This window comes from Bos indicus x Bos taurus, chromosome 17 (assembly GCF_003369695.1).
Source record: "Bos indicus x Bos taurus breed Angus x Brahman F1 hybrid chromosome 17, Bos_hybrid_MaternalHap_v2.0, whole genome shotgun sequence".
Lineage (NCBI taxonomy): Eukaryota > Metazoa > Chordata > Mammalia > Artiodactyla > Bovidae > Bos > Bos indicus x Bos taurus.
In genome coordinates, this window is record NC_040092.1 from 56,999,480 (window position 1) to 57,019,839 (window position 20,360).

At 37.9% G+C, this 20,360-nt stretch overlaps 1 protein-coding gene across 2 annotated transcripts in view; it reads right to left on the reverse strand.

Moving 5' to 3' along the window:
• INPP4B (inositol polyphosphate-4-phosphatase type II B) overlaps positions 1-20,360 on the reverse strand; it is an 850,869-nt gene that overhangs the window by 179,863 nt on the left and 650,646 nt on the right. For both annotated transcript variants that reach the window (XM_027567415.1, XM_027567414.1), the window contains exons 13-15: positions 14,509-14,639; positions 14,052-14,156; positions 2,072-2,180 (exon numbers count right to left, since the gene is read on the reverse strand). In XM_027567415.1, coding sequence (XP_027423216.1) covers positions 2,072-2,180; positions 14,052-14,156; positions 14,509-14,639 — 345 coding nt within the window. The remainder of the gene's footprint in view (positions 1-2,071; positions 2,181-14,051; positions 14,157-14,508; positions 14,640-20,360) is intronic.

A 20,360-nucleotide genomic window follows, 5' to 3' on the forward strand; every position in this document is an offset into this window, starting at 1 on the left:
CAGAACAAAACAAACTACTCTGTACAAAATATATAACTCATTTATCAGAAGACACCAAGAGGTGGAGAAAAGAAAACAGATTGGCTAGGAGCCTCAGGACTTAAGGAATGGCATCATAATTATTTCCACCTTTGTTTTTTTGTCCTTCTTTGCCTCCTAAACATTTCACTTTGGGTACAAGGGAAGCCCTCAGTGAAGCAAAAGGTCAAATAAATAGCACCCAAGAAAAGTCAAAGGACTAATAAAAGGGTAGCCCAAGAGAACAGTAAGCTTTTAACCATACATGCCTGAGGGTGAGTATCACAAACATAATAGTACCGCTCCACTCAAAGGATGATGCATTAAGGGGATAGTGGGAAATATCCCTGCCCAGTAAAGCCCTCAGGCATAGACCTGTATTCCACTCTTCTCATTTCAGTAAAGGGATGGCATCCCCTTCCCCATGGGGTCTGTCACTGAACTGACATCCAACCTCCATGCATTACATAAGAGGTGACCCTCCTCCCGGAGCCCCTAGCTGGAACTCTGATGTCCACTCCTTGTTCCAACAGTAATGCAACGGAACCACTTTCTGCAGCAGAAGGGTTTGGGGGGAGAGTGTGACTATTTGGGGATAACACTAGGGAGTCTCTATGTGATAATGGGGCAGTTATTTATGATGACTATGGTGATGGTTAGTCCAATTTACATCTGTGATACAACCTCACAGAACTATATTCCCTACTCACCGAAAAACTAAAACCAAAATCAAAAACAAAAACTGGAAAAATCTTAATAAGAATACTAGCTGATTTAATAGTATTGTACCAGTAGAAAGAGAAAGACATATATATTAATATGTATACACACACACATACATACATATTATATATATATATACACACACACACACATATATATATACACACACATTGCTAGCTTGTACATTTATATAACAGTACACCAGTTATACAATTCTAACTTATTTTAAATGCTTTCTTCCTGAACATCTGGACAGTGAATAACAAATATGTTATATGATAAAGCTTTTTAAAAATGGTTTTAGTTTTGCCACTCAGATTAGTTAATACTATTACTAAACCAATTATGACTAAAGAATAACTATTTCCCCCTTTCAAAATTGGATTTTTTTTTTTTTTGGCTGGCTGTGCACCTTGTGGGATCTTTGTTTCATGGCCAAGGATTGAACATGTGCCCACTCCCCCCACCCCCTGGTGGAAGCTCAGAGTCCTAATGGCTGGACCACTAGGAATTCCCAAAAAAAGCTCTTAATTCAGGAAGAGCAACTACTTGAACAGGAAAAGAAAGTTACCCTTCACACTTGGATAACACTTTAAAATTTACATGAGTATGGTCATAACCAGAGGATATAACAGGGTAAACTTGGTTGGTACATGTGGGGATAAACTACAGTACTAATGCAATATTTTAAAGTAGCTAAGAACAAAACAGAAGGTTGAGAAAGTAAATTAAAATTATAAATAACAGTGACAATACTTTGGTTTCTGTGTCTCCTTTTCCGTAAGGAATAGAAAGTTTTCTCTTTTAACTTCATCACTTATGTAATAGAGTTCTGAATGGATGGCTCTTTTTTAATGGAATAATTAAATAATAGGGCAGTCAAATGCCTTGCCTCAGGCCCCAGTGGAAATCACTAGTAGGGTTAGAGTCATAAATTAGGACTCATGCTCTCCATTAAGTGTCTTTGCCTTCACAGAAAATTAGACTATGCTTTCAGCTAAATATCTGTCTGAACATCATTCCATTGAGCTACAATAATTGATACTAGAATACTATTTATTAGTAGGATGGCTTCCAGAAAAATTTTCTGCTAGCACAGTTCTACTCTATTAAGTAATATGCTTAGTCATCTCAGCCATTTCATTTATTCTAATTTCTGTTCAAGTTTTTTGTTTTTGAAATTCAACAACTCTAAGTTCCTGAATGGCATGGTTGGAGATGTCAAGAACTATTCATTGTGATGGATCAAGCTTATTTATCCTAACTTGGTATACAAAAACCATTCCCTAGAGGGAAGATAACGTCATGAATGCATTCTGTTGTCACTTACTTTCTTCTTTCCGCTTCAAATCTATGCAGGAGTTTACGAAGACCACCATTCTTAAACCCCTGAAAATGGGCAGCTGGGGCTCCCACGGTGATGACGTCGTAGAGAGCATCTGTAACAAGAATGGACAAGGAGATGAACACTTTGCAAACATTTATCTCCAGCATGCTGTTTGCATTGAAGCATTCACACTGTGGGAAGTGTGAGGAATTATTCTGTTTAATTTTGCAGGAATAACAATGAACTCACATCTCAAGGGGGCAAGATGAGCTAATCAATCTTTCTAAAAGCCACCTGTGCACCTAAACAAGTTATAATATCTGCTTGATTTATGACTACATCTTAATTATATACTACTGTGTAGAACAGTATGTTCTCTCATTCTTCTATATACTTACTGAGATAACACATTAATTGGTCTTTTGTGTATTTTACTTCATTGTGTTTTGCATCATTTAATTTGCAATCATATTGAAATTCAACAATAATGAACAATCTTTCAACCAAAAGTTGCAGAGAAAAGAACCAAAATATTACGGTACTTTGACTCAAGGACAAAACAGTACTAGTGCCTTCACAAAAATCTATACACCACAGTTTTTTGCCTATGTACACACTACATCACACGATTTTGAATGCGTGCAATTGAATTTTGCAATTTCCTTAGGTGGCATAGAAAGAATACACAAATTGTCTTGATCTATTTTCCAGTGAGATACTTTTTTAAAAAAAATAATAAAAAACCCATACATTTAAATTGAAACTCAATCCTTTGATCTCGAAAGCCATCAAGTTTGATACATATTAAGTTTACCACTTCAAAACATGCCATCATCTTACATCCTAATGAAAAGGATCCCTATAAGAAGAAAGACGAAGTGAATCCCCTCTTGTTAAACCACATTTTATTTGAGAAATCTAATTTCATAGTAGATCCTTTTCAAACTGATTTTGATATTGACACCTTGGTTGTTTTTCCAATCTCATTTACAGGGAAAACATAAATTATTTTATTAGCTTCGGGTAAATACCATGACTTTTTCATAGTGGTTCAGGCCAAATACACCTGAAACAGTAATTTTTTAAAATAAAATAGATCCTCAAGTGAAAACACTTCAGCTGCATTCAGAGAATTCAAGGTCACAAAAAATCCCCAGAAGTACAACCCAAACTAAACAGCCATTAAGGCAGATACTGAAGAGTCATTTAATGGACTGCTGGAGTTCTGAGCTTGTCTTCTTTTAAAAAGTCACTGATCAACTGCAAGTCCTACTAAGTCACTTCAGTCGCGTCCAACTCTGTGAGACTCTATGTACTGCAGCCCACCAAGCTCCTCTGTCCATGGGATACTCCAGTCAAGAATACTGGAATGGGTTGCCATGCCCTCCTCCAGGGATCAAACCCACATCTCTTAAGTCTCCTACATTGGCAGGTGAGTTCCTCACCATGAGCACCACACGTGGGAAGCCATCTTTTCTTAAACTAGCAACATACTAGCTTTGTGTGAAATTTAAGATTTCTTAGTCCAGAGGATTTTAACCTAAGATCTAAGAAAAGGGTTCTAAGGTGTCCACGAACAGACATTAATTGTCTTAGTGACTCCGTTCTCCTTCATGGAAGCGGGGATCACAGTTTTCTCAAGTGATTATGGGATCACTTGAAACCGCCAACACTAAATTCTAGTCCACTTTCACTTATCTGATGAGAAACTTGAGGACTTTGAGTAGTTGTCTGCTTCATCTAAAGTCTTAAGGACCTTATACTCAGGGATTTCTGACTTCTAACCCAGGAATGGAGAGTGACTGGACTCTCAGTCCGTGGCTCCATATAACAGCTCTGCTAGGTATAAGTTGTGCAACACCGGGAAAAGTATACAATCTCTCTATGCCATGGTTCTTCTGCTAGAAAATGGAGTGGGAAGTAGTTACAAGAAGTTAGCATTCAATAAGTACTATCTATGATTATTTTCCCTATAGAAAGAAATCCTATCAATTAAGCATAGAAGGCTGATATTTTAACTTTTGCTATTTCTCTAAAAAAAAATAATAAAAATTTTAGTTTGAAAAGGAAAGTAATAGTGAGTCTCAGTCTTCTGAATCAGATCAGTTTGTGCATTAATTTAAACTACCTGTGGGTGGCGGGGGGTGGGGGGCATGATGTTACGAAGAATTACACTAAATTTCTGCTAAAACCTGGGTGATCAGCAATAGCAACAATATACCAAAATGGCTAAAAACATGTGGATAACTCCACATGTCCGATCAAGCACAAATTAAACACATTCCAAACTCAATTTTCCAAAAGAGACGTCTATGATTTTTATTAGATCCAAGAAAACCCTCTCCAACACCACCCAACAAGAAGAGGAAGGATGAGGAAAGTCGATATCTGAGAGAAGAGAGCAGTTTTTGTTTTGTTTTGTTTTTAAGAGAGAAGTTTTAATTAATGGAGATTAACCTGTAGAAAATTCTTAAAGAGATGGGAGTACCAGACCACCTTAACTGCCTCCTGCAAAACCAAGCAACAGTCAGAACCAGACATGGAACAACAGACTGGTTCCAAATTGGGAAAGGAGTATGTCAAGGCTGTATATTGTCACCCAGGTTATTTAACTTATATGCAGAGTACATTATGCAAAATACTGGGCTGGATGAAACACAAGCTGGAATCAAGATTACAGGGAGAAATATAAGTAACCTCAGATACGCAGATGATACCAACCTTATGGCAGAAAGTGAAGAGGAACTAAAGAGCCTTTTGATGAAGGTGAAAGAGAGTGAAAAAGCTGACTTAAAACTCAACATTCAAAAAAATCAAATCATGGCATCTGGTCCCATCACTTCATGGCAAATAGATGATGAAACAATGGAAACAGTGACAGACTTTATTTTCTTGAGTTCCAAAATCACTGCAGATTGTGACTGCAGCCATGAAATTAAAAGGCACTTGTTCCTTGGAAGAAAAGTTATGACAAGCCTAGACAGCATATTAAAAATCAGAGACATTACTTTGCTGACAAAGGTCTGTCTCATAAAGTGAAAGTGAAGTTGCTTAGTTGTGTCCGACTCTTTGCTACCCCATGGACTGTAGCCTACCAGGCTCCTCCACCCATGGGATTTTCCAGGCAAGAATACTGGAGTGGGTTGCCATTTCCTTCTCCAGATCTTCCCGATCCAGGGATTGAACCTGGGTCTCCCACATTGTAGGCAGACACTTTACCATCTGAGCCACCAGGAAAGTAAAAATAAAAGCTCTGTCTAGTAAAAGTTATGGTGTCTCCAGTAGTCATGTACAGATCTGAGAGTTGGACCATAAAGAAGGCTAAGCACCAAAGAATTAATTCTTCTGAACTGTGGTGCTGGAGAAGACTCTTGAGAGGCCCATGGACTGCAAGGAGATCCAACCAGTCCATCCTAAAGGAGATCAGTCCTGGGCATTCATTGGAAGGACTGATGCTGAGGCTGAAGCTCCAGTCCTTTGGCCACCGGACACGAACAGCTGCCCCATTAGAAAAGACCCTGATGCTGGGAAAGATTTGAAGGCAGGAGAGGGGACGACAGGGGACGAGGTGGTTGGATGGCATCACTGACTCAATGGACATGAATGTGAGCAAGCTCTGTGAAGGACAGGGAAGTCTGGTGTGCTGCAGTCCGTGGGTCAGACACAACTGAGCAACAACAACAAGAAAACTGACTTACTTTTGCAAAATTTGCAAAACTATGTGTGACTGCAAACACGTTGCCAAGGCCCCTTTTAGGGTCCTTTAAAGAAGCCCATGCACATGAAAAGGCTTGAACCTAAGCTTTATTAGCTTCATGGAGAATCTGTCTCTTCAATTTATCCATAGTTTCAGGCATCCTCTGAAGCTACTTTCTAGGAACAGAAACTTTCTCTTCATTCATCCATCTCACTGAAATGTTGGGAATCCTAGTCACCTGTGTAGGAACTAAGAGACTTGGAAACAGTAGATAAAGGAAGAGAACCAAGTGACTCAAATACTCTCCAGTCCAAAAAGAGCCAATTATTTATCTTTAAATCTAAATGAAAAAACTAGCATTCTTTAAAATTCATCTATAGTTAAGAACCTCCAAAGATATGAACAAGCTCTTTCATATCCAAAATTCTGACTTTTACTCTTTTCTATTCTATTTTCTATTTATGAACTCATCTCTTTTAGGGTTTTAACACTATATTTTTACAGAAGCCTATAAAATCTCCATCTCTGGCTAGATCTGACTTCTTGCACACTAAATTATCCTGTTTCTAACTTGTCTTATGAACATCTCCAAGTGTCAGCCAGCTATTAAGCTTAACTTGTTCTAGCTTAAAAAAAAAAAAAAACTTTCAGAAAACATGTTTTACGTATTCATATTTTATAAAGATAAATTATTACAAAACATATTAGTGATAAACTGATACAGCCACTACGGAGAACAGTAGGGAGAGTCCTTTAAAAATTAAAAATAGAACTACTCTGTGATCCAGCAATCCCACTCCTGGGCATATACCCAGAGAAAACCATAATTTCCAAAGACACATGCACCCCAGTGTTCACTGCAGCACTGCTCACAACAGCTGTGAGAGGGAAGGAACCTCAACAGAGGAATGGATAAAGAAAATCCGGTACATACATACAAAGAAATATTACGCAGCCATAAGAGGAACAAAATTGGGTCATTTGAAGTGACACGGATGGCCCTAGAGAGTGTCATACAGAGTGAAGTTAAGTCAGAAAGAGAAAAACAAATATTGCATATTAATGCATAATATGTGGAATTGAGAAAAGTGGTATAGATGATCTTATTAGCAAACCAGAAATAGAGACACAGATGTAGAGAACAAATGTATAGACACAGGGGAAAGGGGAGGGGTGGGATGAATTTTGAGATTGGAATTGATTTATATACAATATTGATAGTATGTATAGATACTATAGTATAGATGACTAATAAGAACCTACTGTATAGCTCAGGGAACTCTACTCATTGCTCTGTGATAACCTAAACAGGAAGGAAATCCAAAGAAGAGGAGGTAACATATATTCACTTCATCATAGAAGCTAACACAACATTGTAAAGCAACTGTACTCCAATAAAATTTAATTTAAAAATAAAATTGAAAAATGTTATATATTCTAAAATGCTCACTGAAGTCAGTTACTCATTCTATTCAACAGCATATTTTAAATATATCCTAGGAGCAGTTTTATTCTTTTAAATTTAGTTAGAATTAGTTGCAGCAGATTGTTTTTCTCTAGGAGAAATCACATATACAAAAAAAGAATCAATCAAAACATAAAAATTCTAAAATAATCTGATCAGTGATATTTGCCTCATTTAAGATGTTCCTCATTTTATCCTCCTTATATTATCTTTTGTGATATGAATAACCCTTCACTTTCAGATTTTTCGTACTGAGACAATTATAAAAATATAGATGGGCATTTTATTTTATAGGAAAGTTAAGCATTTTATAGGAAAAAAGTTTCTATTATATAGGAAAAAAGTTAAACTTTTATAGGAAAGTTATTTTATATAAATGTTATAACATCTTATTCTCTTTTTAAAAAAATAATATGCATATTTTCTTTGATATTTTATATTTCAAAAATTCCTTGGCTTTAGGAAAATGCATCTCATGCACCATATGAGGATAGTGGAGTTCAAGTTGTTGAGTCTCCTGAAGCTAAAGATACTAGGTTGTTTGAAATCTAATAATAGGGCTGCCTTATAGCCTTTTAAAAGCCACTTATTAATAAAATGAGCTAATAAGTCTATTTTTTCCCAGAAGATCTCTTTCAAATTCCTACAACTATAAAAATAGTGCTGATATAAAAAACAGACCTGCTGATCTCATTTCAAGGAACAATTTAAACATAAACCTTGACTTTAAAATGGCCCACAAAATGAATTGGATATGAATCACAGGACAATAGGGAATTTTAAGGGAAATCTGTTCCAAAATAGTCCGAGCATGTTGGCATTACCATTAAATACATCTACAAGATAATTGTGCTTCATTGATAAGGTGATATACCCAGGCTCTTGAGATACAGAAATCAGGGAGCTCTTAATAGCTCCTCCTGCATAGAGATTAGAAGAGTAAGGGGCAGAAAAGTCAACTGACTCATTCATATTAAACAGTAAATCCAGGCCGATATTGCACCTGATTCCAACTGCAGCTTTACAGTATAATATAGTGGTTTCTTTCTTTTTTCCTTTCTTTCTCTTTTTCCTTCATTTCTTCCCTCCTTTCTTTCTTTTCTTCCTTTCTCCGTTTCTTTCCTACGTACTATATACTATTACATATGTATAACATATAAAATAACTTAAACATAGAATATCACAAGAATCCATAATGTATAACATTCACAACTATTTTTCTATGAAAGGAAAATATACTGGAGAGGGAAACAGTCTTCTTCATTTCAGGGATTTGTGTTATTGTAGTCAAAGCTGCTAAGATCCCTAGAGTGGTGGCTATTCTATTTGCTGTATCTAAGCAATGGATAAGGATGAAAAATTAACTTAATGGGTTTGGGGCCACCTGAAGTTAAATGAAGGTTATTTCATTTGTCAGTATGAGACATGGCAACATTAGTTCTGCTCAGTTACTTGTATCAGGAGCTAGACATTAGCCTTGTCTTTGGTGAATCTGCCTGCTACTGTTTGCAAAACTACCTCTCCAAAAATAGCAGATAGATTAATCAAATCTGGAGAGATGCAATTTACTAATGGTAAGAATGAAAATAGATATAGACTATATCCAAATAATTCCCCAGTGAAATACCAAGGCTTGGCTAATCTTACTTGCATCATTACCTTGCAAAATGTTCTCTGTAATTCAGCTAAACATTCAAATCAGTAACTATAGATCTTAAATGTATTTAACTATGATTCATTTAATCTGCTATTAAAAACATGCTACATAAATAGAAAATTTGATTGACTACCATTTATAACTTTTAAACATTATACTTTGCAAATAAAGACAATCAAAGCTCAGAAAGGTTATGATTTGGTTAAACTAGGAAAAGTAAGGGGTAGAGCCCCCAGAAGTCAGTCAAGTTTTTAATTTCTATGATAATATAAGTTGGTGACCTAGTCTATAAAGCACCCACTATAACTGAATTTCAATTCAAAATAATGTTTAAAATTACAAAAACATAAACATTTTAACACATACAAATTTTATATTTAATGTTATATGTAGGGCATGCATGTCACACACACACACACACACACATATATATATACACACACACACACACACACACACACACACACACACACACACACACACACACACACATATATATGATATGTGAGTAGCCTTGGGGGAAAATTTATATGTAACAGAATTCAGTACTTTCAAATTAATTTTTGGGTGTTACATCTCTAGTCCTTTTGCACATTTTTTTCCTCAGGTGTTCAAAGGGAGAAATCAGTCTTTCTGAAAACATGTGAAAAACTCTCTAATTGATTAATTGTACCCTAGTTCTCTCGCCTGCCGATGCAAGAGACACAGGAGACGTGAGTCCAATCCCTGCATCAAGAAGATCCCCTGAAGGAGGAAATGGTAATCCACTCCAGTATTCCTGCCTGGAAAATTCCATGGGCAGAGGAGCCTGGTTAGCTACACTCCATAGGGTCCCAAAGAGTTGGACATGAGTTAGTGACTGAGCACGCACACCCTAGTTCTATAACTTCAAAATCTAGCTTTACTCTTTGTTTGGTATTTGTCATCATAAATAAGAAATTCTTTTATATATCTTATTATGGGTTGAATTGTGCCCACCCTCCTCTCAAAAAGGTATTTTAGAATATGACCTTAATTGGAAACAAGGTTTTCACAGATGCAATCAAGTTGAAATAAGGTCACTAGAGCAGGTCCTAATCCAACAGGACCTAATCCAGTATGTCCTTTAAAGGGGACATTTGGACATTGAAGCAGACACAGAAGATGATATAAAGGACATAAAGGGGAACGACAGGCAAAGACTGAGGATCAGGTGATATATCAAAAAGAAAACTAAAGAAAGCTAAAGATTAAGCCAAGATTAAGTTTCAGAGGAATCACGGCTCTGCTAACACCTTGATTTTCGACTCCCAGCCTCCAGACTGTGAGTCGTTACATTTCTGTTGTTTATGACTCCCGCTTGGTGGTACTTGTTAGGACAGCTGATACATATCTCATTAAACTAATCAGAAGAAATTTAGTTTGCTTTTTCAAATGTCTTTTTGTTAGTTGCCAGTTCCTTTTACACTGCAGAAACAATGATTAAATAATTAAATGCCTTGTATCATACCAGTTCACTCTAGTCTATCTTCAGATATTAACCTGGGAAAAAACAGCATAATGTAAATGGTTCTTTTGTTTTTAAGAAGTAAGTGGAATGTAAAAGGCTGCTTAGCTAATAATTTCTCTTTGTTTTCCTCCTTAGTATTTTAAGGATCATCACCAAATATTTGAACGGATATTTAAGTATAAATTCATATCAATTTGTCTCCAGCAGACTATCTGGTTTAATGATACTGCTGTCCATCCATAGCTGTAACTCAAGTTATCATTTTCTCTCTTCTTTTTATTCCATCTGTCATGGAATTTGCAAGTGATGATTTTTCCAAAATGCCTCTCTAAATCATCATTTATCTAAATCTGGCTACTTTTTTAGTTGAAGATTTCAGTGTGTCTTCAGTTCAGTCGCTCAGTAGTGTCCGACTCTTTGTGACCCCATAAATCGAAGTATGCCAGGCCTCCCTGTCCATTATCAACTCCCGGAGTTTACCCAAACTCATGTGCATCGAGTTGGTGATGCCATCCAGCCATCTCATCCTCTGTTGTCCCCTTCTCCTCCTGCCCCCAATCCCTCCCAGCATCAGGGTCTTTTCCAATGAGTCAACTCTTCCCATGAGGTGGCTTGCTGCTGCTGCTGCTGCTGCTGCTAAGTCCCTGCAACCCCAAGGACTGTAGCCCACCAGGCTCCTCCATCCATGGGATTTTCCCGGCAAGAGTACTGGAGTGGGGTGCCATTGCCTTCTCCGATGAGGTGGCTTAATAGGCTCTAAACTGATCACTTTCCTCCAATTTTAACTGTCATGAAAAAACTACAATCTGCTTTGTTCCAGTGATGGCAACTATCGTATGTATCACAAAAACTATTATTGTTGATTCTATATGTTTTACATGTTCTAGCTCACTTAATCAGGACAGGAACAACACTGCTTAGAAAGATTAAATAACAGGCTTAAGGTCAAACATAGAGTGGTAAAGCTGAAATTCTGTTTTACTCCAAAATATATAAACTTGCTACTATATCATAAAAGTCTCTTCATATTGGCTATTAGAAAAAAAAAATTATGTTGGTTGCCAGATAGATTTTGAATGTCCTAGCTTCTTTATGACTTTGTTTTTGATGATTTTTAAAAACCATTAGTCGTTATGTTCAAATTATTAATAGACACAAGTAATCAAGGAAGAGTATCCAAATGCCTTAGGGCCAATCCATCTTGCTTTTAATTCAGTGCTTTCATTTGACATAACTTTTGGTGAACAGGATGCATGTTATAATGTCAGTTACTTGATAAGGTATATGATAATGAAATTATAATTGAATATAAATAATCAATATAATTATAATATATTTATAATACAACAATGGGCTTCCCTGGTGACTCAGCTGGTAAAGAATCTGCCTGCAATGAGGGAGACCTGGGTTCGATCCCTGGGTTGGGAAGATCCCCTGGAGAAGGGAACAGCTACCCATTCCAGTATCCTGGCCTGGAGAATCCCATGGACTGTATAGTCCAGGGAGTTGCAAAGAGTTGGACATGACTGAACAACTTCTACTCACATCAATAATACAATCATATGTCACAATGATTTTAATTACATTTGAACTTGTATGTTAGCTGGTTGTGCACAGACAATCAGTATGCACAAACTTATACAAATTTTTTTGATTACAAAACTTCAGGTAATTTTAAAGCCGACAGATTTTATTTTAACTTTTAAAAAAGCCTAACCTCTCTATTTTTAACTGTGGTGTTGGAGAAGACTCTTGTTGGAGCCTCTTGGACTGCAAGGAGATCCAACCAGTCCATCTCAAAGGAAATCAGTCCTGAATCTTTATTGGAAGGACTGAGACTGAAGGTGAAACTCCAATACTTTGGCCACCTGATGCGAAGAACTGACTCATTTGAAAAGACCCTGATTCTGGGAAAGATTGAAGGCAGGAGGAGAAGGGGATGACAGAGGATGAGATGGTTGGATGGCACCACCGACTCGATGGACATGAGTTTGAGGAAGCTCCGGGAGCTGGTAATGGACAGGGAAGCCTGGTGTGCCGCAGTCCATGGGGTCACAAAAAGTCAGACATGACTGAGCGACTGAACTGAATGAACCTCTATTGTGACAATGGCTGCAAAACTGTGTGTTAGAATGCTTCTTTAGCTGCATCTGTGAATGACCATGTGCATGTTTGTATGGATATGCTGACAGACTTAGCATGAAAGACTGACAATCTAAAGGAACGTTTGGCTATCTGGGAAGGTGAGTAGGATGACCATAGAATTTATTATTCACACAGAGAGAGCTTTGAGAGGTAATGGATGGGGATGGCATCATTAACAAGCTGCTTGACAAACATCATAATATGGTCTTTTTGCTGATAAATAGTGGCAGATGGCTCCCCCAAATATTCACAAAAAAATGATATAGCAGTAAGTTAAAGAAAAAGGGAAATGAGAAGAAAACTTAAAATATATGTTATACTGAGAAATGGCAAGGAATTATGTAGCAGCAACATCTTTTTTTAATTTAATTTAATTTTATTTAACTTTACAATATTGTGTTGGTTTTGCCATATATCAAAATGAATCTGCCACAGGTATACATGTGTTCCCCATCCTAAACCTTCCTCCCTCCTCCCTCCCCATACCATCCTTCTGGATCATCCCAGTGCACCAGTCCCAAGCATCCAGTATCGTGCATCAAACCTAGACTGGCGACTCATTTCATATATGATATTATACATATTTCAATGCCATTCTCCGAAATCATCCCACCCTCTCCCTCTCCCACAGAGTCCAAAAGACTGTTCTATACATCAGTGTCTCTTTTGCTGTCTCGTACACAGGGTTATTGTTACCATCTTTCTAAATTCCATATATATGCGTTAGTATACTGTATTGGTGTTTTTCCTTCTGGCTTACTTCACTCTGTATAATAGGCTCCAGTTTCATCCACCTCATCAGAACTGATTCAAATGTATTCTTTTTAATGGCTGAGTAATACTCCATTGTGTATATGTACCACAGCTTTCTTATCCATTCATCTGCTGATGGACATCTAGGTTGCTTCCATGTCCTGGCTATTACAAACAGTGTATGTAATATAACAGTGTATTTAATAATATTATAAACAGTATTATAAGCAGCAACATCTTATCATTCACTCTAGAGCTATTTAAGTATGTTATGAAAATTTATACGTATTTTCTTGAAAAATGTATCTCAAAACTGAGTACATCAAAATAGTCTACCACTTTCTGATAAACCCACTTCCCCAGAGAAGGGGGTGACCCTGTTGATAGTCACCGCTAGGTCAGAGAGGCAGTCCGTCAGTCCACCTTTGGACTTTGGTTTCTCAGGGTAGATACAAAATGAACCAGTCTTGTTTTGCCTTTTTTTCTAATTCAAATAGTAGCACAATGGGTAGCTATTAGGAATCGCTGAAAATACCTAAGGAAGCTATTACTTATTTTGTATAGTTACTGGCAACTCAGTTCAGACACCGTATTTACAAACACAGCAATGAAAATCTAATGGTTTCTTTCAGTGTTTAAGGTCATTATCAGCTTCAACTGCTTCATCTTCATCCTTGTATAACTGCCAGAATTTTAAATTCTTCCAATAGTCAAGCCATTTAAAGAAGTACACAGCAACATGATTTGTCCATTTGAAAAATAATACTATATCCCTACCTTTCAGGTGAGGGCTGTGTACGTGCATTCTTTGCAAATGTAGATTTATTGGAACAAATTCTAATGTTTTTTCTCCTTTGCTGCTGCTTGATTTGAAAGAGGACCCTAGGTGGAAAAAATCGAACATCATTAGTAAATAAGTACATGCATGTGTGTGTGTGTGCACAAACAGGTGTTGAAAAGTTCATCTGATGTAAAAGTTCAGATGAAAAATATTTTCTGCATGAGCTGATTTTTTTCCCTCAGAAATTTAATTTTAAAAATTCTGTTACCCCTAGAATGACGCCATGAGGGAAAATAGTGTAATTTTTTCTTCTTTGCTTTTCATGCCAAGATGGTAGACTTGAAAATAAAAAAATTTGGCTTTTCTACATTCATAATAATACTTATGATTGCTTTCACATAACATACATGAAATTCATTTCACTTTGAATATGTGAAGTCGTTGATTTCACACCTGTTTCCTTGCTGAGTTCTGTCAGAATGTCTTGGTACATATTCACCATTTGATCACAGTGAGTAAGGACGTTTTTTCGTAGATTGTCCCAGTGTGGAGAAAGCTCACCAAGTTCTTTTAGCTCCTGGTTTCTGTTCAGTATGGAAAAGAAGAGAAAATAGTGATTTTTATCTTAAATCCATACATACAAAATGCTTTATCAGGGTTGCCAAACTAATTGACTGACCATCCCTTTCAGGAAAACTTTGTGCTTATTAGGAAAAAAATCATTTTAACACAAAGGAAGATATGAATCGTTTAGCCCACATAAAAATTAAAAGTTCTGTATGCTCAGTCACTTCAGTCATTTCTGACTCTTTGTGACCCTATGGACCATAGCCCACCAGGCTCCTCTGTCCATTGGATTTTCCAGGCAAGAAGAATTGATGCTTTGAACTGTGGTGTTGGAGAAGACTCTTGAGAGTCCCTTGGATTGCAAGGAGATCCAACCAGTTCATCCCAAAGGAGATCAGTCCTGGATGTTCATTGGAAGAACTGATGCTGAAGCTGAAACTCCAATACTTTGGCCACCTCATGTGAAGAGTTGGCTCATTGGAAAAGACCCTGATGCTGGGAGGGATTAGGGGCAGGAGGAGAAGGGGACAACAGAGGATGAGATGGCTGGATGGCACCACCGACTCGATGGACATGAGTTTGGGTGAACTCCAGGAGTTGGTGATGGACAGGGAGGCCTGGCGTGCTGCAATTCATGAGGTCGCAGAGTTGGACACGACTGAGTGACTGAACTGAACTGAACTGATACTGGAGTGGGTTGTCAGGTCCTCCTCCAGGGGATCTTCCTGACCTGGGGATTGAACCCGTGTCTCCTGCGTTGCAGGTGGGTTCTTTACCACTGAGTCACCAGGGAAGCCCACTGTTCTATATATCAAGAAACAAAACATTTTCAATTTATTGAAAAAAATTTCACAAAGATGACAAAGACTTACTACCCTTAACATATAGAGAGGCCATTCAGCTTTTTTTTTTTTTTTTAATCATACTAAACCTCAATAGAAAAACAACTAAATTCTAGGCTTTGACTATTCAAAATAAAATAATCTGGAACTAGCTATCTAACCATGTCTGAAGCTATTCAGATAGTCTATGTATAATATAGCTGTAATTCTTTTAAAGCCCATAAATAGTATGATCAAGTATGATTTTATTGGTCTTAATTTCTGCCAAGGACAATTTAAGTAAATACTATATGCCTATATTTTGCCCCAGCTTTATCAAAAGACCTAATCAAGTCATCTAGGTTTTAATTATTAACTTTTATCTAATTCTCTACCCTTTAGCCAAGTTAATTTAAATCATCAGAATGCCTTTTAAAATTATAATGATAAATGATTTAATATGCTGCTTGGTTAGATTTCTCATTCATTTCTGTAACCTTTTACCAACAACATTTTCATGAGGCTAATTTAACCAGCAATAATGAACCATCTTTGCTATTTTGGCTGTGAAACATGCTAAATACCAAGCTAATAAATTCAGAAGATGTAGAATCTTTAACATCCTGTTAAATGCAAGAATAATGGATGGTGTGCAAAAATGTGACTTGCTTTCAAATGCTTGTGGCTGCTTTTGCTTTGTTTCAGCAGGAATGCAATATAATATTGCTGCATCTTCCACCTGAGGTCTTTATAATTTCTGTGAACATTAATCTCAGTCTCAACTTTTCCATAGATTAGCTTTCATCACACAACATTCACAGAAGTAATTAATCAATGGAAAATTAGAGTAAAGGAAGTTCATGACAGAAGGGGGATTAGGAGGGAAGGTAGAAGAATTAGAGTCAAGTTCTCTGTGTGGACTCAGATGACAGGTGCTCAAATTCAGGACAAAGTAGCAACAACCGAAACAAACACATAATTTAAGAAGCTGAAGAATCCAAGTCTAGAAGAACTCGGCTGATTAGGTCAAATATGAGGTACATAGCAAATGCGGTACATCAGCTTACTAGGTAAGATTTTGAGCTTTATTTTCAATATATGGTTATAATAGAAATATTAACTTAGTGTTCCTGTTTAATACTAATAAATGCACCAAGGGTTTACAATGTATGTTGTCCCTGAATCTCTATCAGAAATAACAATTATAAGGGGAAGTGGTGAGAAAGGGAAGGGGTGATTGTAAAGTCCCTGACTGTGGTGTGGAATACTGGGGTGGAATATACCTCCCTGCCTAAGACAAATCTAACAAAGTGTGGCCTGAAAATCTTAGTGTTCCGTAGGGAGTGACTTAGGGAAGCAGGGAGGAAATCTATAAACTGATGTTTAAAATGTATTATATTCCTCCAGTATGTCAAAACTTATATACAGGAATACGTAGATGAAACCTGGCATTCACTACATGTTTCTCCTAAGAAAACATTCCATAGATATACATCCTGAAAGGGACAACCAACCAACGTAAGGTTTCTCTGCATTAAAAAATAAAAGTTCGAATGTAGGAGAACTATAGAATAAATGTGTAATGAACCAGAGCAATGAAAAATGCATAAAACAAAATGGGGCAGAGAAAGAAAGTCACTGTAAGATTTTTAAAAAAGAAAAAAATTACATCGCACGCTTGCTAAGTCACTTTAGTTGTGTCCGACTCTTTGCGACCCTATGGACTGTATGTAGCCCACCAGGCTCCTCTGTCCATGGGATTCTCCAGGCAAGAATACTTGAGTGGGTTTCCATGCCCTCCTTCAGGGGATCTTTCTGACCCAGGGACTGAACCCGTGTCTCTTACATCTCCTGAATTGGCAGGTGTGCTCTTTATCACTAGTACTACCAAAAAAAAAAAAACATTAATACATTAAAATAGTGAAGATAATTGGGTGCACCAAAATCAGCCAGCTTTTCAATCAGGAAGGCTAGGGTTGTTTGTACCACAGTTTAATTCTGAATTGATAAGCAAAAACTTTTGAGTTTAAGAGCCTTGCTTTGTATCTCCTCCTAGGTTCTCTGGAAGTCATGGCCTGAGATGAAACAATTCCAGGTCAGCCAGAGGGAGGAAAGAAGAGAAGGGATGAAAGGAAAAAGCAAAAGCAGACATAAGGTGGTCTGTTTAATGAGCTGGGAAGAACTTCACAAGAAAACAAAGCTGGCTATTTGACCACATGGAACAACTCCAGAGAAGTCATAATGGAATTTCTCCTCTTTGGAAAGATTTTCTAGGTGGAGGAAAAGTCATTTATACCAGTTCCTTACCATCTTCTTTAGTTCACTGGTAAAGACCTCCATGGGGCATTAACTCTTTCATATCTCCAGTAGTATAATCTGTGGGCAGCCACTGGGCAGCCACTGCCTCTGGGCAGCCACTGGGGAGTAATATCTCAGTGGAGACAGAACTTTCCTGGGTCTGGTATGGAAAGCCATACAGATTTACTCTGGATGTTTCCATGGCAGACATCACTGGGGTCATGACAATGGCTGGTCTTCACCTTAAGGGAGACCGATAAGCTGATGGAATTAGGAGATAAGGAGACAGTGGTGGCATTAGCTGTGGCTCTTGATCGAGCAAGTGGTCAAAAGCTGAAGACATGTTGGGGGTGAGCAGGCATAGAAAAGCACATAAACTGGGCCCAGGACAGGCAAACCTCTTGCATAATTCAGGTACATCTGCATCATTTTATGAAATCCAGATACCATATAGAACATCCTTCATCTTCCCCAAGAAGGAAGTTCAAGTACAACCCTTCAAAGTGATGGCCAGTAATTAGCCTCCAATTAAAATAAATAAATTTAAATTAAAAAACAACAACTATAACAAAGTGATGGCCAGTTGCAATTCCCCAAAGATTTAAAGAGAAGTAGTGCCCCAAGCACAATAGTTGATACTTTCGCTGATTTGGGGGCCTTAACTGATGTTGATCACCAATCTTTTCTACCACTCATTCCAGATTTGCCTCAGACTCTACTGGCACTTCAGCTGGTCTGGGTTGCTTCCTTGTGAGGTTATCTAGACCTTAATCCCAAGAGATTAGGCTCTTAGTTTTCTTTCTTTCATGGAATTTTAGTTGTGGCAGTTTCCCATTCATTTGGACACGGAACACCTCTGAGTTCTAGTTATATTTTTCTTTGCTCAGATTGTGAACAGTAGCCCTGTGTCCTCATGGTGATGAGCACAGTACCTTTTACGATCTCTCCTGGTCCATTTAGTTAGAAATGTATGGTAGTCACATCACATGTAAAATCAATCACAACTCCCAGTTACCTGGGACTCTTACTGGGTCCTCTGACAGAACTGTCTCTGCCCCTACTCTAAGAATCAGTATTCTAACTGGCAAAGTCTAAGGTTATAGGGAAAGGAAGCACAGATCTCCAAGTAGGACACTGTGATTGGATATAAGGGCCCACCCTTTCTTCTAAGGGTGGTTATTCTGGCTATGACAGGCCCAACATCTGATATGAGCTGTTGATTTAGTATATAAACTTCATCCTGGAGGTTTTTTGCCCAAGCTGGTACCTTAGCTGAGTCTTTCAAGGTGAATATGATTCCACTGTTCTATCAGGTCAATGGCTTTTGATTAGGGGTTGGGGGTGGTAGCGGAATGGAGTGCAGTGATTACAAACTCGTTTGCAGCTCATTTGATGTAACAAGTATCCTTTGGTTGGAGCAATGTCATGTGGGACAGCATATCATTGGATCAGGCATTCTGTGAGCCATCAGATGTGGGAGCTAGCAGTGGCATTGTGAGCAGAAAAAGCAAACACACATTCAAACTCCGTTTCATATCCCAGTATTAAGTGTTGCCTTCTCCAAGGTCAGAGGGATCCAACTTAATTGACCTGACACCAAATAGTTGCTCAGTCTCCCCAACAGAATGATATAATATTTGAGTCCATTGCCAATGTTAATGCAATGTTAATTTAGCAGTAACAGTAGCTACATCAGTCTTGGAGAGGGAGGCCATGCCTTTAGGTTCAAGTATAACCCCTGTGTCTATCACCAAGGCCATTCTATTCATGAGTCTATTTCACAAACTCTGTGGTGTCTGAGAGTCTGGCCAATATCCATGGGCAGGTGATAATGTCCATCTGGTTGTAAAGGGCCTTCTATGAAGTATTTGTTTTCTGATGAGCATGGCTCTCAGACATAAAGGTATTTGTGCTAACTCCTATAAGCCCAATCCACATACCCGTGTCCAGACTCCTTGAATCCAATCTTCTAGTCTGATTTCTTCCAGATCATTCACTTTGCTAATACTCAATATATATCCATGCCTGAAGCCATCTCTCTCTCTAAATGAATAACAATTACACTGTTCTTCAGATCTACCCACAGGATGGATTTTGTCATTACTAACCTTCATTATCTACCTAAAATATGAGGCTGACCCATCTTTAAGAGTTTGAATTCTTTCCTCCTCCATGAGTCAATCATATGAGATCTCCAGGGGGCTATAAGTCTGAAGGGGAGAGAGGCATCATGAAATAGAGGTATTGACATGAGGTCAGTGACATGAGACTCTGGGACAGCTCTTTACGAAGTATGTTCATACCTACCAGATCTGCTTAAGCTAAATTCCAAACGTATCACTCCCATCTCACAATACCTTACTCCTGTATCATACAGTGGGATCACATCAGTACCCACTGCATAATGGGCAGCTCCAGGCCAGAGCTGTGTCCCATCGTCAGAAGTTGTGTCTCTTAACTAGGGTCTAGTATTAGATTGGGACGATGCAGGAGGCACCAGCACATTTCAAACCCTAAAGGTCTGCGCTGAAACAGGCTTATCCGGATTTGCTGAAGCTTCCACAGGCTGAAACTATTTCTCACCACAGATACTTTCAGGCCCAAGGCTGAACCTCCGTG